The following is a 25,888-nucleotide window of genomic DNA, read 5'->3' as shown; positions in this document are numbered from 1 at the left end:
AACCTTGGTGGTCAGCGCTAGAGCTGAGCGCTCAGCAAGAGTAAAGCTATGTCCAAGTCTCATCTAGTAAACGTAATGGCTCCCATGGCTGTGTTAAATCTTTTTATAAGGGTTTACATGCCCCTGCGTGAGATGCAGTAAACAATTTTTTATTAGCTGACTAGTATAATATATAACACTACTTGAGGCAGTAAGCTTCCCTCGTCAGCTCTTTAAGACAAGATACGAACCTAAGTCACACAACAGATGCATGTTTTGGGGCTTAATGCCCCCTACTACTGTGTAAAAAATCAAAGTAATAACTTTCAGTTCAATAACGAAGAGACCTATCAACACTCGCATTTATATTACCATAGCGCGACGACTCGAAAGCACGCCAAGACTCACACTCTCACCAAGATACCCATGTAGACGACTTGTAAAACAGCCTCCAGGAACAAGAATGTGATGCGGCGTTTTCTAGATGCGGGATTGACAGTGCCCACATTAGCGGGTGAGTCGGGAAGGACCACTGAGCGAAGGGAGCGGAGCTACATGGGTGTGAGTGAGTATTGAGTAATGTTTAATATAAAGACAAGGCATACAACAAATAACGCGTTTGCTGCGAACGCGTAGAGGAATACGAGTGTGTATATCGTTGTGCCTAGATTGAGGAGACCCGCGAAGAGCGTGAGGATGACGCTAGCTCGAGTTAGCAACGAAGTAAAAGGGTGCAAGGAGCGGACACACCCGACAAACTTATACCCGCCATAAGCGATCAAATCTACCACCTGACCCGTGCCTTGAACATTAAGGAGGTAGCAGCCGCACTGGACAAAGAGAAAGTCGAGTAGGACGACGAGGAGAGCGCGCGTTGCGCTTGTGCCGAGGATCTGGGGGTGGAATCGTTCTTGAAGGCCTGTTTGAAGCGCTGCTATAAGAATGTAGGTGACGAGTGCCATGACTGCGAAACGAATAAGAACGGATGAATTGAGAAGAAAAAAGACGCACGGGGTATGTACAAATCAGGACTATTAATATCGTCGCGAGGAGGCTGCCATTCTGTGTGACCAGCTTCTGTGCGACGGACTTTTCGTGTCCAGGGTTTATGTCGCCAAGGAAATACGACGAGCTGAAGTTTATGCATGACGTAAGAGTTTGAGACGTTGAAGTGGTGTTTGAGCATGGTGACTGGTATCATGCCGGCGAACTGTTCATGGTGAGCGAGTATAGCAAACATAAATGAAGGCCACGTACATTCTTTTGGACATAGTCTTGGCCCGCAGCAACAGCTGTTTGGCCTAAGTGCATTCCAAACTGAGCGGTACTGTCGTTCATACCCCATGCCGCAAAGTCGGGAATGTGTTGGTGTTGAGGATTCGGGATTGGTTGAAATGGAGGAGGATTGTATTGAGTTCGTGCGGCATATTGTTGGGTTGGTGGCGGCGAACTAGCAAAGCGTTGGTAGCCTTGAGGTGATGCTGGCGTTGAAGGCGGTTCTGGTATAAAAGCTGGATGAGTCGGAACCGGGTGTTGAAGAGGTGGAGGTGAACGTGAATAGTAGGACATCGCGGGAGTAGGTGAGTGAGGCGACTGCTGCGAGTACTTGTCACTTGAACGCGTGATACAAACAAAAGTATGGAAAGCCTAACAGCCGCGCTCTGTTACCGCCTGTGACATGGCCCATAAATGGCAGTCACAACTGGTGGACTCCGTACACCTCTAATGTTGCTGTTATCATTTTTCTCAAGAGACTTGTCAGTACGCAGATGTTGTTGCGAGCACCAGTGAGCTACAGGTCATTAACAGAGTGTGGCTGTTAGGCTACCAATCACACCTCAGGCAGCACTTCTCGGTGCCTATAGAGCCTCCAGGGCCCCTCCCATGTGGGCCTTAGGATTTTGCCGCATCGTACCACATCCCTACACAACAAGTGTCTTATATGCGTATATAATATGTCTATGTCATCCACAAAGGTCTTAAATATGATTTATTATTAAGAAATACCATAGTACATGTGTTTGTATAAGAATTATCGTGGTATCATAGTGAATATAGTACTTTATGGGTGCGGTGTGGGTTATCGGTCGACCGGTCAGGCACTGCTCAAGCGCTCAAGGCTATAGCATGCAATGTATTTCAGCTCTTCTTTGGTGAGCATTTTGAACGACTGTTGAAGCTGTACTACCACACTCTTTAACATGACTGCTTGAGTGAGGCCTAGGTTCAATGCGTTATACTTTATCGTGTTCTAACACAACACGCTATAGAATACAGCTCCAGCCCTCTCCAGCCGCACCTAAGTTTTGCGACCACATAATAAAATTAGTCAGGTCCGATCTGTGGTACGGCGTCCGCGTGTTGTATCAATGTTTTCAACCCTGGTGCCTTGCCATGAATGTCATACAGGCTCACTGCCTTCGCTAAAGACTCATCTGACGTGAAAGCTAACACCTGATTTTCTGATATAAAGAGCACGAACGACAGACGAACACATCAAGCCGCTGTAACTCCCACCACCACCATGCTGCATCTGCTGTGTATCGCTCTGTCTCTTTTCTTATCCCTTCAGCTCGCTGTTGCAGACCCTGCCTCAACAGTCTTACGAGTTCCACGTCACTCCAAGTCATCGTCACTAGTACTGACCAAGTCTGTACTATCAGCTCTCTTGGTTCCCCGAGGGAGGTTCACTGCTCGACAAGGATGCCCCAGCGGATATCGTAAGGAATTCACGTGCCAAGTACGAATAAACACGTTGCTGACCCGCCCTAGAGCAATGTACTAACTACCCGGACGCATGTGCCCCTACTGGCAGCTTCTGTGTAAGGTTGCATGATGAGCCTTTCCACTGTGATTAACGATTTGAGTCTAGTGCAGCGATACGTATAACTGTCCAGACGGCACCACTGTACGTACCTTCCCGTCTGTTTAGATCCCATCGTCAAAACTGAGTACTGACCAACGAACGTTACAACCAGTGCTTCGATTCCGAGTGAGAATATTCTAATAACTTTTCTTTTCTTTTCTTTTCTAAAGTCTCGCAGATGTTGTCCCAGTACCGCGCAAACATGTAATGGAAATGCCTGCTGCAACCCTGGTAGTGAATGCTGCAACGACGACAGCAGCTGCTGTGAATCCGGCTACTCCTGCTGCAATGACTCTACCGGGGGATGTGTGTTATATTCTCTATCGATCGCACGAACAACGCTAACATCTATTTAGGCTGCCCTACTGGAACTACGTGCATAGCAGGTTCTGATCAATGTTCCGCTGGAGGCTCAAGTTCTGTGGGTGGAAGCAGTGTACCCACTAGCATTACGGTTGCTACTCCGTCCAAGTCCACTGTGCTGCCAGGAACCACTTCTAGCAGCAGTCCTGTAATTACATTCGACGGGCCCACAACAACTTCCAGCACTTCTTCCTCCACTTCTTCGACAGCTTCATCCGCGGGGTCTACTTCCACTGGTTCGTGTAAGCAGCCTCTTGCTTCTGATCCGTGACCTAACTTATACCATAAATTTAGCACAAATTGGTGCTGCTCCTCGTGGTATTGCACTCGCACCTGGAAAACAACTTGTGGTCTTGGCCGCAGTTGTTGGTTTGCCGATCCTCCATAATGTCGTCCAGGCATTGTGAACACTTTTCTTCTTATAATCAGCATTTGTTGAGGTTGTGATTCATGTTATGTTCACTTTTTTACATACTAGGACTTGTAATACGACATTTTGCCTGCAAATTGATCTAGTTGGGTCGCGATTGCGGGAGATCAGATCGATCAAGTAGTGACTGAATGACTAGGAGGCCAGTCGTAGCTAAGGGCCGCCTCAGAAATCACGATAAATCACTCATTTGCATCAGATACGTTTGGATGATACATTACAAACCGATTTCTTTAAAACATTGCGAGTGGTGGTGATACATTTAGTGTGGGTGTTTGACTCTTGTAATACAGTGACGAAAATTGGGTGTCTGTAGTTTCCGTATTAAACATCATACTATGATTGCTTTGAGTAGCGACTTTATCATATGGTAGCGTTCACTCACCCCAACAACCATCGAGGTAGGCATGGAGATGGAGATGTCGGTGAACCACGGTGTTTGCTCTGCTTCAATGGATTGAAAAGAGCCTACAGCAGTGCAATCATGTAACTTACCTGCGTCAACGCGCGTTGCGTTACCGATGATACGAGGACGACGAATAGAATCCGCATGGAAGATATTGCAGATGATTCCAGGAGCAATCTGGAAAAATTTCAATTCTCGCGTCGAACTCTAAGCATCTTCATTTACCTTTGAGAAGACATCCCAGGACAAAAGGCTGAATTGCCATAAGTATGTGAGCTAGATACAGTGATAATCGGTAGACGCACCCAGTTTGCTTCGGAATGACAGCAACTTGGCCATCAAGAGTGATATGCAGGACAGACTTTGAGGACGTTCAGACTCATGGAGAACCATGTTGATGCTTTGGGATGACTCACTTTGCCACTCGACATCATCTTCATCTAGAGTTAGTGCATTTTCCAAGTGAAAAAGTTGGAGACGAACGTCAATGTCCAGATCTGAACATTTGGTTATCATACACTATCCCTGTCGCAGAAAATGCAGAGAGCTTACCGAGTGCTTTGCAGATATACCGCAGGACGGCTGGGCTCTGTTCTGACCATTCTCGACAACTGGAACAAAATTTGGAGTAGTCTTCATTTTGAGCGTACATGTAGTATTTCACCACAGAAGCGATGACTGCGGAGAACAAGGCCGCAGAAGGGATGATTTCCTCGAACAAACACAATGCTATCTCCTCTATCGAAGCCTGTGGTGTGACTTTGAGAACCTCCGAAAGGAACGCTTCGCCTTTATGCGATGACACCTGGTTTGAAAACAGAAGATCGCATATACCATTGATTGAAATCTGATTCACCAATTGAGCAGCGAAGCATATAGCAAAATGTAGGATAATTACAATACCATCAGAGAGTCTTTTCAAATGGCCCTCAAGGTATAACATAATTAGCTGGGTAGAGCGCGTGGCTTTCTCGCGAAGGGTCCAGTCGGAAGCAGGATCGTTATTGAAGTACAAGTAGCTATGCACACGTCAGTGATGGGAGGGTAATCACAGCAAATAGACTTACTGTGCAATGTTAAAAAAAGCTTTGTACCAAAATTCTGGAGTTTCTGGAGTCGCCTGCGACGATGATTTGTCCATCAATGGTAATCCAACCTGAACAAAAAAAAGATTAAACTCCAAGAAGCCTGTTGATGTATCAGAGAGCGGACCATGATATCGCCCACCCAATAAACGGGAAGGAGGTTCAGGATTTCAAGTATGTCGACGTGCTTATCAACTTCGCGTCTCTTGAGTATCAGCTCACTTGTAAGGTGTGCGAAGTGTGAAGTAGACACGGTGTGTTCAGCAACTTTATCAGAGATAGACTTTCTGATCTGAAAAAATGTGACGATGAGACCCAATAGATAACGAGCTTAAAAGGGTCTTACTGCTTCGTTCCGTACCCTCGGAGGCGTGTGTAACTTTGAAAGTCGACACTCATAGACTCTAACAATGCTCGTATCAGTGGCTGCAAACGCAGTTTGTTGAACAGTCAAAGGCCTGTCCCAATCGTAAAGATGCCGGATTTCGGCACCACGTGGCACCTTTGTCATGCTCGAAACAAGGAACTCTGGAGTCAGGAAAGGAAAGTGAGCGTAGACTGAGCCCACGGGGTAGTGATCAGGGAGCATGCGAAAGAGAAGCTTGGTGAGCATGCCACCATATGATCCATCCACCTTGTTGACCATGCAATGCTCGTAACCCCATGTTGTCAAGTTGAACGCTACCATGAGAAGCTCAGCATCGACGAAAAAGGATTTGGCTCAAGAATCAGTTGACTCACGAGTGAAGTCTACTGTAAGAAACCTGTCTCCACGAGTCAAGCATACGGCATCGGCGAGGATAGCACGTGAGATAGTGTATCCAGGGCAAAGGCCAGCGCCAGAAATTGGAGGTTTTGTTTCCTCAGCCTGCAGGCCTACCTGGTGTGAATCAGCAAATGCAAATCGTCCAAGGCTGTTATCGAGGCTTACATGTAATTCCAGGTTTTCAATATCGCCGTACAAGCGTTCGGCTGCGATCTATTGATGGTCAACATGGGGGTAATCATACAACAGGATTGATCCCTACATAAATCTCTGGATCTGGATTCCATTCACTGAAGCTCTTGTATGCTGAAAGCAAATTATAATTCGATAAACTGACGGAGTGAAAACAACCTCACGTTTCAGGCCAATGAAGCGACGAAATTCGTTCAGCTAGGTTTCAATACTTAGTGTCACTATGAGTTTTTGCAACCCATATTGGGACTTACTGAACAAGCACCCCAGGCTCGTGCCTGCTCCATGCCCAAAATCTCCACAATTCGCATGGTGGCCGGAACGCCCCTTGCACGAAAAGCACAAGCCCTGTCGGCCGTTGCATCCTGTAAAACACGGGCGATATTGGCATCGCTGAATCGACCATCCTTTTCACGGACGAGACTGTGACTCGTTAGCTGGAAATACATGATAAAGCGAACACTTCATACCCGCCAAATGTCCAACTACGAATGTTAGGTACTTGAGCACCATCCCTGTGGACAGCGGCCTTGAACTCTTCGACAGTGATCTAAGGAAACAAATACAACTTTTACACACAGCATATAAGGAGGGATACACGTACAGTCGAAGGGTCTCCGTCAGGGAGAATGTTTTTGAAAGTGAGTTCAATCCATGCTTCATCTTGACGCGATATCGCCGCATGCCAACGATAGAGCATGTTGAATTCCAGAGAAACGGCGTTCCCAGCTCCTCGTTGGGAAACGTCATGCGTCTGCTCACGAAACCCCTGAATGAAAGTCAAAATAGATAGTGAGTCTTACGAAGAATTCCGGACCTGAAGTGGATTCAATCGCCAAGTCAGTCCATCTCTGACAAGACCAAGAATGCCCCCAACGTAGTCCGTTAAGATGATCTGCATGAAAAAGGCTGCGTTGACCAGTCGAGCACGGTGAAAGATCTCATTACACTGAGCAGTACGTTGCACTTCTCGAAGATCCGCTGGGCATGCAAATGTCCCTCGCTCGTTGAGGCTAAGGATCTTGCTTGCGATGTACTGTTCGGTGAGTTAGCATCTCTCTTTTACGCAGTAGAACAAAGACAGACATTGTGGTGACGACTGAATAAGACTGCAAGGGCACCCACAGAGGGGGGCATGAACAAGAGACGCTTGTCAGCAAATACATCCTCCCAAATGTGACCGGTTCCGTCCTTCTTGCGTATACTATCGACCTGCTCTTCGTTGTGTCCATATAGGATACTCAGGTCGAGGTAGCTGCTGGCATTGTTGATCGTCCAATCGTGAGAGTTCGTATCGAATATACTGTGAATAACGAGATCTGCAAATGCGAAGAACAGACTGGAGAGACCCCCAGGATGAGGGACGAAGTCATTCCGACCACGACGCAGAAGGGTATCAAATACCTCTCCTGGATCTGGTAATGGATGACGCGACGAAACATGCGTAGAAGGCACAGATCGTGCATATGGTTGGCCTGCTTGACCAAGGTTCGGCACGGACATCGAATAATTGGAGCCATCAGCACTGCGGAAGATATATGGCATTCCACTGGAGCTGGACAGAGGCGTCGTTACAGGAGTCTTCAAGAAGCTGTAAGGTGGGTGAGGAAGGTCCTTATAAACTAAACGCGCTTGATCAGAACTGTATATATAACCTGTCGATACAGATACACATACGGATATTAATCACGGAAATCTGAAGTTCTTTAGCGAAGACTGAGTCGTCTGGAAGGCGCGACATCAACATCAGAAGTTTTTCTAGCTAAGTTCCACAAAAAATAGCGTGAGTTTGCATCCAATAAAAGACGACGCATACACCTACCAAAAACTCCCGGTCATCGATCCCTGACTTGAGGTTCTTCAGTGCATCAATATATGCTGGCTGATAGCAAATAGCTCGCATTCAGCTCAAGTTTCACAACGGGCGACGGCCTACTCACTAGGTCAGCCAGGGTAAAGGCGGGTCCTCGTGTAATCATTTGTTCAAAGTCTTCTACTGATTTGGTTCCTCCAAGGAACGCGAGAATGTCAACCTGGTCGGATATGCATGGAATAATATTGATCTTTGGTATAAGTGACGCTGCTGCTCGTTTCATCATGATGGTATGGATGTCGAAACTGAAAATTGGTTTAGTTGACTCAGAGGAAGGACGTGGTTAAGGAATATATCGATAAAGGCCCAGTACGACTGGCTATATATGCATCGGGTCTGAAAGGCATTCAGTGACAGATGTAAAAGGCCGCCAAAAGGAATTCCAGTGTCAAGCAATACAATAAACATTACCCTTACAGCTGGGAGATTCAAACGTTTATAGAGCGCGAGGGGCCAATATGCGTTTGAAGGCCAAATCCGAAATTTGGGCTGCTGGCGGCCATGCTTGTATATCTAGTAAGTACTGACTCGGAGACACGCGATGGACGCAAGTGACGGCCGCGTCAATTGACCAGACGCTGCAGGACCACCAGTTCGGATCCTTCAAACTGTGTGGGTCGGGAATATATAAATATCAATGGCCGCGCTTGCATGTAGTTCTAGTTAAGGATTTGGTCGTTACAGCGTCAACGCGTCGGTGGCATGGTTGAGTACTGAGTCCACGTACATTGCGTAATATCATCATGTGATTACAAAGAACTTGAAGTCGACAACACAGGCTCCATGAAATTGTTGACGGATCAGTGCATTGAATCACGGCTAGAACCTCGGGCAGTTGACATAGACCAAAAGCATGTCATCGGCAGCTGGTACCAGCTGACGCTCTCCTCATTTCACAATTGCTGTATGTACTATGTAGTGCTAGTGGATCTCGTGTCTGCTAAGGCCTAAACCTCCACGGCACTTAAACCCCTGCCAGAAGCTCTTTCCAACACTCTGCCATGGTCACCAACAGACTCTGGCGTACTCTTTCTGCCTTCAACCGATCTACCCGAAGCTGGGAACCCATACCTTTGCGAAACGTACAGAGCCCTTGAAGTGACGCAGAGGTTTTCTCCCACATTACGAAGCATCGACACCTTCTGGACGCACGGGCTTTCTCTCATATCATGGAACATCGACGCCTTCTCCCCGCGGCCCGTCTCACGCGCCAAACTCATCCTTAGCCATATCCTCGAGGAATCGAAATCTCCTGATATCCTCTTTCTCCAAGAAGTCACGCCTGAGGTCCGTGCCTCTCTCCTAGACGATGCGAGAGTGCGCGCTGTCTTCCTGGTGACTGACGCCGAGGACGAAATGTCGTTTGAGGACGTGCCCTTTGCGACCATGACGTTGCTGTCCAGCACGCGCTTTACCTCCGGGCTGGATTCGCAGAAGGAAGGCGATGGGATCGAGGGAGGGGAAAAATTCATGCTCGGACGCGTCTCTCGCGTGATACTCCCGAGCAAGTGCAGGAGGGATGCGCTTTATGTGGACATCATCCCCCCAATATCGCCGGGTACAGTCTTCCGTCTCATCAGCGTGCACCTCGACTCGCCCAGGATACGCTGCACTACCGCGCCCATCAGATGGAGATACTGGCCAACGTCCTACGCGAGCCCGGATGCAGTGGCGGGATCATTGCAGGCGACTTCAACGCCATCAGCCCCGAGGATGATGGGCTCGTTGACAAGAACGAACTGGTAGATGCGTGGGTCGCATTGCACGGGAGGGCAGACCTTGATGGCGCTACGTGAGGTGTCGGCGTAGAACGGCGGGATGGAATAGGGCCGGGCAGGTTGGACAAGGTTGCAATGATGGGCTTAAAGGCTAAGGAAATGGAAGTCCTCCGCCCTGGTACTATTGAGGTGCCCAGGCCGGGCGAGAAACCTGTCGAGATCCTTTGGAGTGACCATTGCGGGCTGAGATGCACCTTTACCATCTGAATACTATGAAGCAGGTTTAGGCTAGCACCCTCGACGAGGAGTAATCACCAAGTTTGTCATAGACGTAGAGCGAAGACGCCGGAGCAACTGCGTTTTTCTTTTTAAACGTCGAATGCTATATATCCCATTCTATAATTCATCCCTTTTGATTGTGTGCGTTTAAAGTCCTAGTAAGTCGTTAAGACCGCATCCATTCGAATTCCTTCGTCCTTTGCCCCGTTACTCTTTCTGTCGGGACATCACCGATACCGAGAATAAGAGACCAAAGAGTCTTAGGGTGCGGGTCAGTTAGTATTATGTAACTGGGTCATGAACGCATGGGATAATCTACGCGACAAGTCAAGTCTACCGCAAGTGGTACATTGTTAAGTAGTAAGTGTTAATTAGGGATAACTCCAGATAGCTGAAGCTACGGTCACGACGTCTCTCATATCTTGTACATCATGGACTCTCACAACGCTTGCGCCCTGTTGAATAGCACAAGCCACGGTTGCTGCCGTTGCCCACTCTCGTTCTTTCGGCTCAGTCTTTCTCCCTTTGTATGTCCCATCCGCATCCGGGCGTTCTAAAATTGCACCAAGAAATGACTTCCGGGACGATCCAACGAGTCGCGGGTATCCTGCGAGTGGGTTCACGGGAGTGTTCGCTGTCATCGAAGAAGCTTCGCGAAGTAGTGCGCAGTTTGCTTCAACAGTTTTGCTGAAACCGATACCAGGGTCGACGATAACGAACCACCTCCGCACACCGCCTTTGCCTTTAATAATTGCTTCCACTTTCTCTCCCAGCTCAACCCGCACACCTTCTAGAACTCCGCCCTTGTACTGGCTGTAGTCTTTGTTTGAGCCTGCATCACCGCGTGAATGCATTAAGATGACAGGAACAGCGAGTTTTCGTGCTACCTCTCGCATTTTTAAGAGGTGCTTTTCTGAGGATTGCGCAAGGGGGTACTCAGGGCCCGTGAAGGAATACACATCGTTGATGCAGTTTGCCCCAGCCAGGACAGCGGCTTCCGCGACCTCCCAACGGAATGTATCGATTGAGATAAGAGCGGAGCTGACGTCCTGATCTTCATGTGATCGTATGGCCTGAATGACGGGCACTACACGTTGACACTCCTCTTGGGGTGAGACAAATGCTGCTCCCGGACGAGTTGAATAACCCCCTATATCAATGATATCGGCACCTGCTCGTACGGATGCCGCAGAGTAAATCAGAGCAGCTGATAATGTATTATTAACAGAACCATCCGAGAATGAATCTGGAGTGGCATTCAAGGTGGCCATCAGCCTCACTTTCGTCGGTCGTTGGATGTCACTTGAACAATGGGTAGTCCAGTACCTTCCCATAGAGGGCACCTGATGGGTGTCCGGGAGCTGTCGTGTTTCGGTGATCGGATAATCGGCGAAAGGGGTGACTTTAAGCATTGGGAAGTCGACGTTTGACTGCCTAATAACGTCACCCAGAAGTGTGCGTATTGATTTCTTATGAACTGGATGCACGAATTCTGGGATCATGCTAATTTTGCAAATTTAGTTGTCGACAATAACTAAAGCTGTTACACACACTCAGCTAGAGGACGCAAAACAAACTCTCGTTCTGCCATGCGTGGATGCGGTACGACAAGTTCATTGGCCAGACCATCGAGGGTATCTCTCAGGCTTTCAGCACGAGTATCAACGATCTCGTTATCGTACAGTATTATATCCAAGTCAACCGCACGAGGTCCATTCTGGATAGAAGGCACCCTCCCCACTGTCGTTTCAATTCTTTTAAGTAATTTCAATAATATCCACGGCTCCATGTTTGTCTCGACCTATAGAAGGGCCCTCAATTAAGTAACAGACCTGTGGCCATCAGTTCTTGAATGGACGAACTCACTAAGCACGCACAATTCGCAAATCTTGGCTGGTCTGTGACATACATGGGCGCAGTTTCATACATGAAGCTCGTGTCAACGACCGATACGGTGTTAGCAGCCACATCGGTCAGCAGCTGATCAGGTTGCTCAATCAAGCGCAAAGCAGTTTCAATGTTGGCGAATCGATCGCCAAGATTCGAGCCTAGTGCGATTGCCACGCTGTGCTTCGCTGATGAGTGATAAACATTCCGAATTGCGGATGTTAAGGTACCAGTCATAAATAAAAGATTCTGGAGGAAGTGGTGTATGAGAACTCGGACTCTCAGCGGTACTACCTGTGGCGGGAATTGATCATTATTTATGATTATGTAACCCTGACGAAAGAACTTTGAGAACCACGACGTCGAGGTTGTGCTTCAAGTTGTACTATTTTTCTCCGGGCCTGCAAACATGACAATGCCAAAGGATAACCCATACCTTGCCCATCGACATCCCACTGAGCGAGCTATCTCAAGCGCAAGCACTCTCAATGGTGCCAGCCCCTCCTCAAGAGAGCCTCTCTATGGTTTTGTTCCTCGGATGGTTAATGCAGATCAGGTCGGACAGGCATTGGTATGTCCTTTCAATAGTTAGCGTCGATGCCGGCTAGCTGACTCGGTAATTTGCTTAGGAACATGATTTAAACCCGTTCACAAAGCAGCCCCATACTGCACAATACAAAAAGATTCTGGAAGCTCGCAAAAAGCTTCCTGTGTTTGCACAGATGACTGAGTTCTATAAAATAGTAAGCTCCTCTTCTTATCCCACCCCCATTCACCCCGACTTACGTTTGCAGTTCAACAAACACCAAATCATTGTTATGGTCGGTGAGACCGGCTCAGGCAAGACCACGCAGTAAGTTGGTACCCCCAAGACAAATATTCTCCCTTGTCATTTTTGAACAGTCGCTTATAGACTCTTTTTGTCACTGATAGAATACCCCAGTTCGTCGCCTACTCTGATCTTCCGCATACCAAGAACAAAATGGTAGCATGTACTCAGCCCCGCAGGGTCGCTGCCATGTCTGTAGCTAAGCGTGTAGCGGATGAGATGGACGGTCCGTCTCTTTTACTTCGTGTATTGACCGCACTCTGAGCTCTTTCCGTCCTCTAGTCCCACTTGGTCGACAGGTCGGTTATTCAATACGTTTCGAAGATATGACCGAGCCTGGCACCACCTTTCTCAAATACATGACCGATGGAATGCTCCTCCGTGAAGCCATGAACGACCCTGATCTCAACCGTTACTCCACTATTATCCTCGACGAAGCCCACGAACGTACCCTCGCTACCGATATCCTTATGGGTATCCTTAAATCCCTCGCCCAACGCCGTTCAGACCTCAAACTCATCATTATGTCTGCCACTCTAGATGCACTCAAGTTCCAGAAGTACTTCGCTGTCTCTGGCGGTACCCCCGCCCCGCTCTTCAAGGTCCCAGGTCGTACTCACCCTGTCGAGGTGTTCTACACCCAGGAACCGGAGCCGGACTATGTCGAGGCTGCCATCCGCACGGTGCTCATGATCCATCGCGCCGAGGAGCCAGGTGATATCCTATTGTTCCTGACGGGTGAGGAAGAGATAGAGGATGCCTGTCGGAAGATCAAGCTCGAGGCGGACGACCTTATCAACTCCGACCCCGAGTCTGTAGGCCCTCTCATATGCATCCCGCTGTATTCATCGCTACCGCCGCAACAACAACAACGCATCTTCGACCCGCCACCGAAAGCAGGCAGTCCGGACGGTCCCCCAGGACGCAAGGTTGTAATCAGCACAAATATAGCGGAGACATCGCTGACGATCGATGGGATCGTATATGTCGTTGACCCAGGATTTTCCAAGCAAAAGGTGTATAACCCGCGTATTCGTGTGGAGAGCTTACTCGTGAGTCCAATTTCCAAGGCGTCAGCACAGCAGCGTGCAGGCCGGGCCGGCAGAACGAGGCCAGGCAAATGCTTTAGGTTATACACGGAGAAGGACTTTATGTCGGAGCTTGAGGAACAGACTCACCCAGAAATTTTGAGGAGTAATTTGGCGAATACGGTGCTGGAGCTTGTCAAGGCGGGGATTAAGGTGAGTTGTGACGTGGGAGGATGTTTTCAGATGGGCTGATACGTGTGTAGGATCTTGTCAAGTTTGATTATGTGGATGCACCAGCACCGGAGACGCTAATGAGAGCATTGGAACTGTTGAATTACCTCGCTGCGCTGGACGATGATGGGAACCTCACGGCATTGGGGAGTATCATGGCTGAATTCCCTCTGGATCCACAGGTAGGCGATTTTTCTGGTGGTGGGGTTCTTCGCAGTTCTGACGCACGTTCCTAGCTCTCGAAGATGTTGATCGCTAGCCCAGAATTTAAGTGTAGCAACGAGATCTTGACGATCACCGCAATGTTGTCAGGTGCGCACTTAGCCTTGATGTTTACTCTCATCTGACGCTCTTGCAGTACCAAATGTGTGGATGCGGCCGAATAACCAGCGAAAAGAGGCAGATATTGCAAAGGCGCAGCTGACCGTTCCTGACGGTGACCATTTAACGCTTCTCAACGTGTACAACAACTACATCCAAAGCAAGTTATCCTCTTTTATTACACACATATTCACTCACATCTGCCCCCAGATCAATACGACAAAAACTGGACATGGAACAACTACCTCTCCGCTCGGGCGCTTATGCAAGCAGACAACGTACGCGAGCAGTTGAAACGAACGATGGAGCGGTTTGAGGTGGAGCTCATCAGCGTGCAAGATCAGAAGAAGATGTTTATGGCGATTAGGCAGTCATTGTGTTGTGGGTTTTTCATGCAAGTCGCGCATAAAGAGGGAGATAAAGGGAACTATATGACCGTGAAAGATAACCAGGTGCGTTATGATTGTTTTGGGTAGTTTGCGATGCTGATGGTTTTTATTTTGTGGTAGGCCGTAGCACTACATCCATCTTGTGGGCTGGACACGCAGCCAGAGTGGGTGATTTTCAATGAGTTCGTGCTCACAACGAGACCTTATATACGGACTGTTACGGATGTGCGACCAGAATGGTACGTTCTTAAGCATCTTCTCTGTGGATTTGCATTGACGTTCCGACAGGCTCCTCGAGTACGCGTCTTCGTATTATGATCTAGACAATTGGCCAGACAGCGAGGCGAAGCGTGCGTTGCTGAGAAATAAGAAAAAGCAGGCGGGAAAGTTCGAGGCGCGGTTTGACCAGGTGGAGACGTCAAAGGAGGGAGGGGGTTCGGCGAAGAAGAGGAAGAGGAAGCAAGGGTAGGATAGGCACCACAGGGTTCGCTTTCGTGTGTTATGCGTGCTCTTGTTATTTTCTTCGATCTAGAATATATATGCCCTACCTCTGAAGCTTAAAGCTTATAAACATGAAAGGGCAGCTGTAAGTTATACTCCAACTGTGTTTGGACAAGTATTGCAATGGACTGTACGTATTCTGCCGGACAGTGACTCCGTAGATTCTTGATAGTTACTTGACATTCAAGAATGGATGTATTTCTATCGTGTCTAGGACAAAACTGTTGGCTGGTGCACGAATTTGGAGTGTGATGACGCTCATGTGTAGAACTTCCTGTTCTCATTCGGCCCAAACAAGTCTCTTCTAATCTCGGGGAGCATCTACAAAAAGTATGTTAGACGAGAATGAAACCAGCATTTAGTGTGACCTACCTTGTCCTCTAGAAGTCTCAGTCGCTCGTCCAACGTGTTGTCGATGGTAATTCGTCGCGAGCTACTCACAAGTTTGACACCACCCGCGCTAAAATGGGTTTGTTGAAAGAATGGCGTCCCAGGAAATTCGATCGACTTACCAATCTTTGCTCAGAGTCGTCTCTAACTCAAAAGACACCTCGCGCCCGCTGATCTGAGCATATGAATCTACGGCTGCTTCTCCTGCCTTTTGCGCGATATCGGCATCCTGTTCGCGAACATGCAACACGACGTTTGTCTCCATAAGCTGGAGAAAGCCTTGCACGACGGCGCCTTCGATGAGCTGAGAGTAACGCCCCTCGTCTTCGGCGAATGTCAGAATCGATGTCCGAGCGATAGAGAATAGTTCCTGTAGTTGCTCCTCACGACGCTGTAAAAGCTTCAATCGCGATTTGTTGGTCAAGTTAGACTGTGCGCTGAATGACACTAGGCGATCAGTATGTCATCCAAATATCGGGCGAGTGGGTTAACATACATCTTCTGTGCGACCTCAGCACCCTTGAGCTTCTTCTCAAATTGTGCATCAATAGCCTGTTGTTCTTGCTTCACGAGTTTTGCCTTTCAAGATAGACACACATTGCGTATGAAGGACTATGAAGTGGAGCAATGCTGCTTACCTTCTCGATAGCAAACTCCTCGTCCGCTTTCACTTTGATCTCGCGTGCTTTCTCCAGAGCCTCCTGCTTGATGAAAGCAACCTATGTACACGAGCTATGATGTTAGATACCGCTTATATTTCGACCGAGGAGGGGTAGGGCATCGGCATCATATATGCGAGACTATGCGCAGACGTACCATCTTATTCATCTCACTCAGGACCTCCTCATCATTCATCGGTCGTGGAGGCATCTTGGAAGTATGAACTTATAGGATGGTCCGCGCGGACTGGAAAGTGACAGAGCTGCGTACTAGTACTCTGAAGTCTGGTCGCAAGCCAAGTGGCCTAATGAGGAAAGCCGACTTTGTTGCGGCAAAATCCGCAAACCCAAAAGTTTCTATCTTGCTCACCGTCAAAGGCGTCCTTGAAGCAGAAAAAATCATGGCTCATCAACGCGTTGCACTGTGGGCTGCCGAGCCAGATCTTGATGATATCAACGATACAGATGTCGACATCCCTATTCCGATGCCCTCGTCAACTAATGAAATGTACGATGACCCAAATCTTCAGCTCGACGAAGGCTCCTTGCAAGCAATGCAACAGCACATCGCGCAACAAGCTGCATTTGCACAAATTCCGGACGTCGTAAAGCGCGTGAGTATTTTATCAACTAGTACATGATCTTATGTTCAGTAACTCGTAGTTTATCGTCCATTTTCACCAAGCTGTCTTGGACAACAACCTCCAGGAGGTAACTCTCGCTTACGAGTCAGGCTGGACTCGCCTCACCGAGAAATACTACGCGAAAACGGAGTGGCCAGAAGCAGAAACCATTGCACCATTGGTCAACGACGATCAAATCTTCCTCATCTTGTATCGTGAACTGTATTACCGACACGTGTACTCAAGACTTCAACCCAACGTAGACGACCGGTTCCACTCATATGAGAATAGCTGCGAGCTCTTCAACTACCTCCTTAGTATGTGCCTAAATTGCATTTCGATCGATTACTCTTTTGATGAGATTTGGTAGACTCCGACGGTCCCGTGCTTTTATCACTCCCTGCAAACTGGTTGTGGGACATTATTGACGAGTTCATCTACCAGTTCCAATCGTTCGCTCTTTTTCGCTCGCGTCCTGCATCAAAAACCGATGATGAACTAACCATGCTTGGCTCAGAAGGCGGTGCCCAGGCTTGGAGTTCGTATTCCGTGCTTAATGTCTTGTATTCCCTTATCCAAAAGAGCCGCGCGAATGAATGGCTCAAAGCACGTGCAGAGGGGAAAAGTGATGAGGAAATAGAGTAGGCCAATTCACTTTAAAGTCTGCTTGAATTGACTAATTCTTCTGTTAGAGAAATAGTTGGTGAATACGGAACAAAGCCTTTGTATCGCATGCTTGGATATTTCTCCATAATTGGCCTTCTGCGCGTGCATGTTCTCCTTGGTGATTTCACGCTTGCCTTGAAGGTCATGGAAAACGTCGGACTCGGTCAAAAGGCTCCCTTCACCGCGCCTACGGCTGTACATGTCTCTACTGCCTATCATGCTGGTGTATGTTACTTTATGCTGCGAAGAATTCCTGATGCAGCTCGCGTTTTCACTGGCGTTCTTACCTGGGTGATGCGTGCGCGGCAATATCACACTCGCAGTTACCAATATGATCAGGTGCGTGCTCTCATGTGTTTATGTTTTTCGCTGTTTATGCTTACTCTTTGTTAGATCAACAAAACGGCAGATCGGATGTATGCTCTGCTGGCACTTTGCCACGTGCTTGCGCCGACCAGGCTTGACGACAACGTAATGAATATTGTGCGCGAGCGATATGGCGACCAAATTGGGCGTATGGGTCGAGGGTATGTGTCTGACACCACCGTCCAAGTACGGTCACTCAATTTTTTTTAAATCATTTAGCGAGGAAGGTCTGTCAACATTTGAAGAGCTATTCTTGTATGCCTGTCCCAAATTCATCTGTGCCAACTCCCCACCATATGATGACCCTACCGCCCTCGCTTCGATGCTTATCCCACCAACGCCAACCTCTCCATCCTCGCAGAACCCTAGCGTAGTCCTTGGTGATCCGACCCAGCGGCACCTCCGGGCCGCGTCGTCTCACTTCATGTCGCTTACACCGGTCTCGAGCCTTAAGAGTCTGCTGAAGCTCTACACGAGCCTTGATGCAAAGAAGCTTACTGGCTTCCTGGATACATCGGGTGCCGGCGTAGACGAAGAGGAGGTACTGAGTTGGATGATGGTCATGAAAAACGCTGGACGGTGTGTCGGACGCGTTAATACTGGTAGTACTGCCGCGAATGGCGAGAAGGACAGTGATGAAGGATCAAGACCTTCTGAGAGTTTACTTAGTGGCGAGTGGATGTCCATAAGCGACTTGAACTTTGTGATAGACCAGGTTCGTTATCTTCATTCCATTTAATTTGAAGAGCTCACACAATCGTCTAGAACATGGTCCACATCGCTGAGTCAACGGTTGGCCGGCGATATGCAGGGTGGTTCATCCGTAATTCGGAACATGCAGCGCGTGTGCTTGACAGTGTCAAGGCATCACCATTACCACCACGTATAGCCCCTACTCAGGTTCAGAAAAAGAGTGCTGATGGGCCAAAAGGAGAAGGCGCACCGAGGACAACTGGACAGAAGGTTGCATGGGGTGGGGTCAAAGTTGCATAGTAGACTAGGTTATGTACTTGCTATGAATCTATGGATTATTTGCAATATTGAATAATTGCAAGAACGGCTGGTGCACTTCAATTGCGGTCATACAAAACGAAGCACAAAAAGATGAGACGCTTTGCATTAAGAGGGAATCGAACCCCCGGCGGGTCGATGGCAACGACCCAGGTTACCACTACCCCATTAATGCGATATCTATATTGCTCGCGATTCTTGTTGTGCTGGATCCAGCTAAAAATAGCACACTTCTCCCATCATTGTAACCTTCAACTTGTGACTTTTCACATGATAGATCTCCAAACATCGTACGTAGTAGTAGGGCCACATAAATAGATGGTTTTACTAGTCGCGCCTTCCAAAAGAGTCGTCCGCTAAGCGCTTCCAGTGTGCACTGTGCTTGCCCTTAGTCTCATCTTTGCCCTCTAGCTTTCATAGCATTAGGAAAAGAATTGCAAAGGAAGAACCTCAGCTGTCCATTCACTTCGCAAGTTTAGCAACTTGAAAGATGGAGGTCTTTCAGGTCCTTGGAAAATCCCTCTCGGCCCATCTCCTCCAAGTTTCTACGACTCTCCATGGAATCCTTCCATACTCAATTCAAGGACCCTTGCTGAGCGCTTTGGGCATTGTGACGTATGTTTCCTTGATACCTTCGGCGCCTCCTAGCTTTCCGAGTTCTGGTAATGGTCTCTGGTATACCGCGCCTGGGACGATATGGGTTCAAGAATTTTTACCCATCGGCAATGGGTACTTGGGTGGTGAGTGATTGTTGCTGATAGTCACTGATCACCAAGTGACATTCGAATATGCATAGCGATGTTACCTGGCGGTACTAACCAAGAGGCCACACAACTCAACATCGAGTCCCTGTGGTCGGGAGGCCCCTTCCAGGATCCCGTGCGTGTCGCACTTTGAAGCCTTCCGATGTACAAGATCCCGACGTACTAACCCTTCACATAGTCGTACAATGGGGGCAATCACTTGCCTTACAAGCAGTCGAAAATAGCCGCGAAAATGCAAAACATTCGCGAAGCTATTTTTTCTAGTCCTACAGGGACAATTGACAGTGTGTATCCAAGTTTTTGGTGTAGTCACGCAGCTTTCCTCATTCTGCCATGAAGATATCGACGAGATCATGACACCCGGTGACACATATGGTAGGTGGACACAGCAAATTGTCGCACGTCCGCTATCTATACTCACTGTGTTCAATGGATGACCCGCGCATTTTCCAAAGGTTCATACACCAGTGCGGGATACTTGATAGCAACATTGGATTCAACTAGCTCAGTTTCGAAGTATGCAAGGTGGTTGGACCTAGATGAAGCAGTGTCTCGTACTACCTGGTCTGATGGAAGCACAACTTTTCTTCGGTTTGTCCTTCCTTGCCCGTGTCAAGAAGCTGCCTGACCACATGCTTAGAGAATCCTTCTGCTCCCACCCTCTTCAAGCATGTGTGCAATACCTGAACAGCGCGACTTCTCACGTCCTTCCAGCTGTGACCTATGCCTACACTATTGCCGGGGTCGATGGCCTCCCGGCTCCGAATGTTACCTGCTTGGATGACAGAACACTGAGTATTAGGAACTACGTCTCCATCCCTGGTATGCTTTATGAGATTCTTGCGCAGGCGCAGGCACCCAGCGGGTTGGTCTCGTGTTCTGCGGTATCTGGGGCATCCCCACCTAATGCTACTTTGACCGTCCTTGGTGCATCTGAGACGTGGATCAGCTGGGTCGGAGGAACGAACTATGATATGGCTGCTGGAAACGCAGCTGCCGACTATTCCTTTCAAGGACCAGATCCACACAACAATCTCGTCACGTTGCTTTCGTCTGCTAATCGTACATCTTACGCTGAGATGCTGAATGGGCATATCAAAGACTATACTTCCCTCGTTTCTTCCTTCTCGCTTTCCTTGGGACAAACTCCGGATCTCAATACCCCCACTGATCAAATTCTTGCTAGATACCGTACTTCTGTTGGAGACACTTACTTGGAATGGCTTCTATTCAACTATGGAAGATACCTCCTAGCCAGCAGCGCTAGAGGCGTCCTTCCTGCAAATTTACAGGGTTTATGGGCTGATGGGTATTCAAACCCTTGGGGCGCTGGTGACTGATTTGATACATAGGTTAACCGCAAATCTGACCAACCAATAACAGATTATCGTAAGCACCTTACTTCCGTAGAAGAAAGTATCCTTATTTCACTACTAGATTCCAATATCAACATCCAAATGAACTATTGGGCCGCCGAGATATCTAATCTAGATGTGACTCAGTCACTCTTTGACTATATTGAGGTAATCGGCTTTCTGATATGCCTCACACTTGACTGAAGCTGACCCCTTGTTTTCTGCAGAACACGTGGGGACCCCGCGGAGCGTACACTGCTCAGGTTCTGTACAACATTAGCGAAGGATTTGTGACACACGGTGAAATGAACGTGCGTTTGCAGAGGACTTGTTGTAGAATTGAATGCATGAACTTTTCCAACAGATCTTTGGCCATACTGGTATGAAGCTTGGCGGGAACTCTGCTCAATGGGCCAATTATCCAGGTACAATGACCCTTCTTATTTTCTTATTGAATAAATGCCCATGTTTATGTCCTCAGAATCCAATGCGTGGATGGTACGTATTCTCTGTTGGGTCTGGAGCGGGCTTAATTGATTTCATCATAGATGATACATGCATGGGATCATTTTGATCACACCAATGATGTACAATGGTGGAAGACACAAGGATGGCCGCTCGTCAAGGTGCTCCATTATGGGACTTTTGGAAGCTACAATTAGCTGAATTTTGTACAGGCTGTTGCCAGCTTTCATCTACAGAAGCTCATCGAGGACTTGCACTTCAACGATTTGACTCTTGTTACCGCACCTTGCAATTCACCAGAGCAAGTCCCTATTACTCTTGGTCAGCTAGACTATGAAAACTTTTGATCATTGCTTACCATCGGCCAGGTTGCGCACATGCTCAGCAGCTGATATGGCAGCTGTTCAATATAATCGAGAACGGTTTCGAGGCAGCTGGTGATACCGACACTGCATTTCTAGATGGTGCGAGACTGTCCACCGTTCGTCTTGCCCCTTGCTCATGGTATGCACAGCGGTTATTTCCAAACGGCAGCAGATGGATAAAGGGCTGCGTATCGGACGGTGGGGTCAACTGCAAGGTTGCTGTCTTGCCTCCTGTATATGCGCGATATATTGACACTATATTCAGAGTGGAAAGTCGACATGGATATGCCGGACGACACTCACAGGCATCTTAGTCATCTGATTGGCGTAAGCCCTCGTTTCACTCATCTAATATCTCCAGCTTACAACCTTCACTAGTTATACCCCGGTTATGCGATAGCATCTTATTCCCCTGAGTTACAAGGTGGTCTAATTGTCAACGGGACTTTCACGCGCTATACCAAAGAACAAATTTTGAACGCTGCGGAAACCAGTCTGTTCCATAGAGGTATCGGAAGAGGCCCTGATGCGGATGCAGGATGGGAGAAAGTTTGGAGGGCTGCGGCGTGGGCGCAGCTTGCCAACGAGACTGAATTTTACAAAGAACTTACTGTAAGAACTGGCGGTTATATCATGCCGCCAATGCTAATCCAGTGCAGCACACCATCGAGAGAAATTTTGCGCCCAACCTCTTTTCCATGTACTCGTCTGATGGAATTTTCCAGATCGATGCGAATTTGGGGTATCCTGCTGCTGTTTTGGTAAGATGTTGAAGTCATTTTGTCTAGGAAATCTGCAGCTGAACCTTAAATTCGAACCGATAGAATGCACTGCTACAAGCCCCTGATATCGCGAATATCAACGTTCCACTCCAGGTTACACTTCTACCTGCTCTCCCTCTCACATGGTCGACTGGAGAAATGAAGGGCGCGCGCATACGTGGGGGGATCACCCTCGACTTTGCGTGGAATGATGGCAGGTTGACGACAGCAACCTTCATCGTGGATCAGAATGTTGCAGGCAGGGAGAGAGATGTGATAGTGAATTATGGTGGACGGGTTGTAGCACAGTTCAGGAGCAATGGGGGATACAGCCAAACCGTCTCTTCATTTTAAGAACGTCAATCTAAACAAAGTGGTGGATTCCTGTAATTACTAACCATGTACTACTATGATTACAATGACATACGTCGTCAGGCGCTTCATCGCATTAATGGGGTAGTGGTAACCTGGGTCGTTGCCATCGACCCGCCGGGGGTTCGATTCCCTCTAATGCATCCGGAATTGGTGGAGTTCAATTCTATTTTTACATCAACGTTTTTTTTGTTAAATCATTATTCATCGGTACATTATCCAAGCTCATGCACATGCTCGATATTTGCAGTTAGCACTTGTTCTATGGCTCCGCGCATCGTGCCAAGCAAGAACTATCTGACACAGCTGATTCTACACACCGTCACTCCCCAGCATCAGCCGGAACCCTGCAGCCTGAGGTTATATCACTTGGCAGTCCCGAATCCATTTATCAGTATTCATGTGGGTTCACTTATCGTCTCTACTGCATTCGCCTCTTTAGCACGACCACATAATCATGCTGCATGTGCATCTGGTGTCAACTTGCATCGTATTCCCCAGCGTACGAAGATAGCGCGAAGAAGGATTGTCTGCAGTGGCGGCATCGTAACTAGTCCCAAGCCTTTGGAACCCAGTCGACCGTGTGGTGCGGGTCAGTTTTTCCGCGGTACGCATACAATTGCTCCATTTGCTCAAAATGGGGAAACGGTCGAGTATAACCCCCAAAATGTAATTTGTCTTCCAAATCTACATCTTCATCGGCTGACTCTCTGCTGTGTATGATAGGTCAGTCATACCAAGAACATTAAAATCGGTGTGTCTAGCGAACTCGCCGTCTCCTTTTCCGCATTAACTCTGGTTGTCGTCAGAGTTCCCACTGAATGGCACCAACTACGGCATTAGTCCAAGTTGGAGTAACGAGAGAACTAATACAAGAGACAAGTTAATTCGCAAAGTTAGACATGTCATCCAATACAAATATGGACCGGGATACGATGTGCAGCCCTATGGAAGCTCAGTGTATATGGCGATGCCAGTCCTGCCAAGAATAGGACGTGGAGACCTGGATCTTGTTGTGCTTGTGAGTTGTAACTTATTAGCAATCAACTAGCCACTCATATTCTTGTTGATTGCTGGCAGGATACCAATTGGCCACAAGGTTTTTCTCCGGAGATAGACATGAAGCATCTACCTCGTACGTTCGATTCGTACAACTGAGGTATCAAGAATCCTAACACATAAAAGCCATCTATAATACTAGGTAACATTACTACACATCACGAGCCAATGCCAGCGGAGCTGATCAAATGACAGAAAACTTGCTCGGATCATGCGACATGCAGGTTTCACTGGTGTTGAAGCAGTTCCTTGGGCCCAGGTTCCCATTGGTTCGTCACCACGAATTGGGAAGGTTGTTTCGGGCTCCTCACTCTCCATCTCGATTTCCAGTAAAGTTCACTGATCCTGCATCTGGGCTTCACATCGACGTAAATGTAAACGAGAGGCTGGGATTGATGAACACTGGCCTTATCAAGACATACTGCGATATTGTGCCCAACCTTCGTTGTTTGATATCTGCCATCAAACAATGGGCTCGTCCAAGGGACCTTAATCAACCCTCTGTCTCCGAAGCAATCCGAACTTTCAATTCTTATGCATTGGTGCTTATGACGATTGGATGGCTCCAGGTGCGGTCTGTATTACGTCGACGGGATCATTGGAACCTTAATGTCTAAGAGACTCGGGACTTGGCGCCGAAACTACAAGCTGGCCTTCAGCCAATGGAATCCAACGAGCACCTTTTTTGGATGCGGCCATCAAACTCGTCCAAGCGGATACCTTGTGACACACGATATTGCAAGCCCACGACGTGGGTAGCACCACACATTGATGCCCTGGACAACCTCGTAGAGCAATGGTTCAGGTGAGGGACGGCTGGGGGGGCATCCATCTCGTAACTGAGACTTTATGGCTCAGGTTCTGGGCTCAATTTCAATTCTCGCGCCATGTGATAGACATCAAGCGGGGAGGCATTTTCCCCCGCGTTCCGCATTTCGAAGAAGCTACGCAACCTGACTATGACTCCCGAGGCCCTCGATCCGAACCCCACAATAGTTGGTCAACGTTTCTCGGTCCGGATGTGGATTCGAGGACAATGTTAGAAAGTTATCCCATTTCTGTCGTAGATCCGTTCATTCGATCAAAAGTACGTATGTGTGGAAAGAGATGCCTTTCCTCCCCTGACCTATGTCGCTTCAGAACGTCACCAGGGGCATCAACGCTCAAGCATTACACATGTTCCAGGCCGAGTGCGCGGGTGCCGTCGAGCTACGGAAGCTCGGCACTGACATGACGGACATAATTGATGGATTTGACATGCTCAAGCAGGATTACAATGAACATCGGACAGCCAGGCTACAGCAGACTCGAAGGGACCCTCACGGCCAGTCCGCAACAGTTCTGAAAGCGGAAGAGGTTGACGCTATTCCTGACTGGAGCCTTGTTTCACGACAACTACCTGAATCAATTGATGTTCTACGATACAGGGACTTGAAACGTGATGACCCATCTGTTGATGGACGGATCTCATCAGACACCTCGAATTGTGTCATATACCAAATGAGCAAATCAGGGACAGCGAAGAAGGCTTTGGGCTAAAGCCGTCTTACTTTCATAAGATTCGTCGCGTGTAGAGTATCCATGTTTGTTGTCCGAGGATCATACCTATTTGCCTTTAAAAGTCCTTCTTACTGTTACGACACTGCTCACGGTATATATACCCACATTACCTCATGGCGTGGGGCAATGTCATGATGATCAACGTCGGGCACCCGCAGGCAGTGATGCCCAAACCAGTGCTGACTCGTCATGAGAAGAACAGTATTAATATTGTGAATGCTGTGACGGAGGGTATCTAACGGCGACCACATCATTGCGTACAGTGAAAACAAATAGAAAGAAATCGAGGCCTTTAATATTGATATATTGATCAGAACTAGGCTGTTCCG

The 25,888-nt window shown here is 48.1% G+C and overlaps 10 protein-coding genes and 2 non-coding genes across 12 annotated transcripts; 7 read left to right on the top strand and 5 right to left on the bottom strand.

The window, feature by feature from the left end:
• Positions 1-383: 383 nt before the first annotated feature.
• Positions 384-1,548, bottom strand: HD556DRAFT_1246653 (YIF1-domain-containing protein; the record flags this gene model as incomplete). Its single annotated transcript, XM_041298628.1, has 5 exons — positions 384-530; positions 585-681; positions 730-943; positions 991-1,189; positions 1,237-1,548. The coding sequence occupies 5 exons, from the start codon at positions 1,546-1,548 to the stop codon at positions 384-386; spliced, it is 969 nt and encodes a 322-aa protein (XP_041154904.1).
• A 508-nt stretch (positions 1,549-2,056) lies between these two features.
• HD556DRAFT_1408346 (uncharacterized protein) lies at positions 2,057-3,590 on the top strand. Its single transcript, XM_041304085.1, has 7 exons — positions 2,057-2,192; positions 2,250-2,699; positions 2,752-2,801; positions 2,852-2,887; positions 2,958-2,971; positions 3,024-3,151; positions 3,202-3,590. The coding sequence occupies exons 2-7, from the start codon at positions 2,504-2,506 to the stop codon at positions 3,477-3,479; spliced, it is 702 nt and encodes a 233-aa protein (XP_041154903.1). The 5' UTR covers positions 2,057-2,192; positions 2,250-2,503; the 3' UTR covers positions 3,480-3,590.
• A 214-nt stretch (positions 3,591-3,804) lies between these two features.
• On the bottom strand, positions 3,805-8,390 carry HD556DRAFT_945868 (heme peroxidase). Its single transcript, XM_041312089.1, has 23 exons — positions 8,028-8,390; positions 7,910-7,969; positions 7,765-7,849; positions 7,174-7,709; positions 6,905-7,123; positions 6,692-6,856; positions 6,558-6,637; positions 6,342-6,510; positions 6,252-6,285; positions 6,158-6,201; positions 6,061-6,108; positions 5,871-6,009; positions 5,476-5,810; positions 5,257-5,421; positions 5,112-5,200; positions 4,943-5,063; positions 4,597-4,891; positions 4,528-4,541; positions 4,461-4,478; positions 4,350-4,405; positions 4,270-4,297; positions 4,134-4,221; positions 3,805-4,082 (listed from the first exon to the last, which is right to left on the bottom strand). Exons 1-23 carry the CDS (start codon positions 8,184-8,186, stop codon positions 3,970-3,972), a joined length of 3,060 nt encoding a protein of 1,019 aa, XP_041154902.1. The 5' UTR covers positions 8,187-8,390; the 3' UTR covers positions 3,805-3,969.
• A 571-nt stretch (positions 8,391-8,961) lies between these two features.
• Positions 8,962-9,945, top strand: HD556DRAFT_1434370 (Endonuclease/exonuclease/phosphatase; the record flags this gene model as incomplete). The annotated part of the gene is made up of 4 exons (XM_041305316.1): positions 8,962-9,042; positions 9,068-9,541; positions 9,562-9,752; positions 9,798-9,945. 4 exons carry the CDS (start codon positions 8,962-8,964, stop codon positions 9,943-9,945), a joined length of 894 nt encoding a protein of 297 aa, XP_041154901.1.
• A 259-nt stretch (positions 9,946-10,204) lies between these two features.
• Positions 10,205-12,123, bottom strand: HD556DRAFT_1408330 (Dihydropteroate synthase-like protein). The gene is made up of 3 exons (XM_041304084.1): positions 11,824-12,123; positions 11,511-11,758; positions 10,205-11,460 (listed from the first exon to the last, which is right to left on the bottom strand). Exons 1-3 carry the CDS (start codon positions 12,079-12,081, stop codon positions 10,329-10,331), a joined length of 1,638 nt encoding a protein of 545 aa, XP_041154900.1. The 5' UTR covers positions 12,082-12,123; the 3' UTR covers positions 10,205-10,328.
• A 130-nt stretch (positions 12,124-12,253) lies between these two features.
• Positions 12,254-15,221, top strand: HD556DRAFT_1408326 (P-loop containing nucleoside triphosphate hydrolase protein; the record flags this gene model as incomplete). The annotated part of the gene is made up of 11 exons (XM_041304083.1): positions 12,254-12,415; positions 12,474-12,587; positions 12,639-12,697; positions 12,778-12,899; positions 12,956-13,914; positions 13,965-14,114; positions 14,169-14,244; positions 14,291-14,413; positions 14,464-14,705; positions 14,763-14,881; positions 14,931-15,221. 11 exons carry the CDS (start codon positions 12,254-12,256, stop codon positions 15,109-15,111), a joined length of 2,307 nt encoding a protein of 768 aa, XP_041154899.1. The 3' UTR covers positions 15,112-15,221.
• Positions 15,222-16,483, bottom strand: HD556DRAFT_1408324 (ATPase V1 A1 complex subunit E). Its single transcript, XM_041304082.1, has 6 exons — positions 16,350-16,483; positions 16,172-16,252; positions 16,030-16,112; positions 15,656-15,970; positions 15,516-15,603; positions 15,222-15,464 (listed from the first exon to the last, which is right to left on the bottom strand). The coding sequence occupies exons 1-6, from the start codon at positions 16,401-16,403 to the stop codon at positions 15,402-15,404; spliced, it is 684 nt and encodes a 227-aa protein (XP_041154898.1). The 5' UTR covers positions 16,404-16,483; the 3' UTR covers positions 15,222-15,401.
• Positions 16,484-16,541: 58 nt separating this feature from the next.
• On the top strand, positions 16,542-19,018 carry HD556DRAFT_1408320 (RNA polymerase I-associated factor PAF67-domain-containing protein). The gene is made up of 7 exons (XM_041304081.1): positions 16,542-16,806; positions 16,856-17,132; positions 17,186-17,456; positions 17,508-17,820; positions 17,875-18,008; positions 18,067-18,562; positions 18,613-19,018. The coding sequence occupies exons 1-7, from the start codon at positions 16,594-16,596 to the stop codon at positions 18,838-18,840; spliced, it is 1,932 nt and encodes a 643-aa protein (XP_041154897.1). The 5' UTR covers positions 16,542-16,593; the 3' UTR covers positions 18,841-19,018.
• Positions 18,963-19,033, bottom strand: HD556DRAFT_t109. The gene has a single exon. It is a non-coding gene; the product is annotated as a tRNA-Gly (tRNA).
• Positions 19,034-19,099: 66 nt separating this feature from the next.
• HD556DRAFT_1408308 (glycoside hydrolase family 95 protein) lies at positions 19,100-23,015 on the top strand. The gene is made up of 19 exons (XM_041304080.1): positions 19,100-19,598; positions 19,655-19,737; positions 19,801-19,906; positions 19,962-19,997; positions 20,078-20,213; positions 20,263-20,954; positions 21,006-21,011; positions 21,060-21,145; positions 21,205-21,288; positions 21,342-21,402; positions 21,459-21,475; positions 21,526-21,603; positions 21,655-21,763; positions 21,811-21,906; positions 21,957-22,022; positions 22,073-22,134; positions 22,186-22,419; positions 22,467-22,568; positions 22,632-23,015. Exons 1-19 carry the CDS (start codon positions 19,349-19,351, stop codon positions 22,920-22,922), a joined length of 2,595 nt encoding a protein of 864 aa, XP_041154896.1. The 5' UTR covers positions 19,100-19,348; the 3' UTR covers positions 22,923-23,015.
• HD556DRAFT_t111 lies at positions 23,014-23,083 on the top strand. Its single transcript has one exon. It is a non-coding gene; the product is annotated as a tRNA-Gly (tRNA).
• Positions 23,084-23,138: 55 nt separating this feature from the next.
• Positions 23,139-25,769, top strand: HD556DRAFT_1408298 (uncharacterized protein). The gene is made up of 10 exons (XM_041304079.1): positions 23,139-23,609; positions 23,667-23,694; positions 23,750-23,961; positions 24,021-24,075; positions 24,126-24,141; positions 24,195-24,268; positions 24,330-24,568; positions 24,620-24,804; positions 24,858-25,086; positions 25,140-25,769. Exons 1-10 carry the CDS (start codon positions 23,205-23,207, stop codon positions 25,536-25,538), a joined length of 1,842 nt encoding a protein of 613 aa, XP_041154895.1. The 5' UTR covers positions 23,139-23,204; the 3' UTR covers positions 25,539-25,769.
• The last annotated feature ends 119 nt before the right edge of the window (positions 25,770-25,888 follow it).

The sequence above is a fragment of the Suillus plorans genome (assembly GCF_016647745.1).
Source record: "Suillus plorans strain S12 chromosome Unknown HD556scaffold_77, whole genome shotgun sequence".
Taxonomy (NCBI): Eukaryota; Fungi; Basidiomycota; class Agaricomycetes; order Boletales; family Suillaceae; genus Suillus; species Suillus plorans.
The sequence above is the reverse complement of the archived record's forward strand: the minus strand, read 5'-3'. Positions and strand labels throughout refer to the sequence as shown.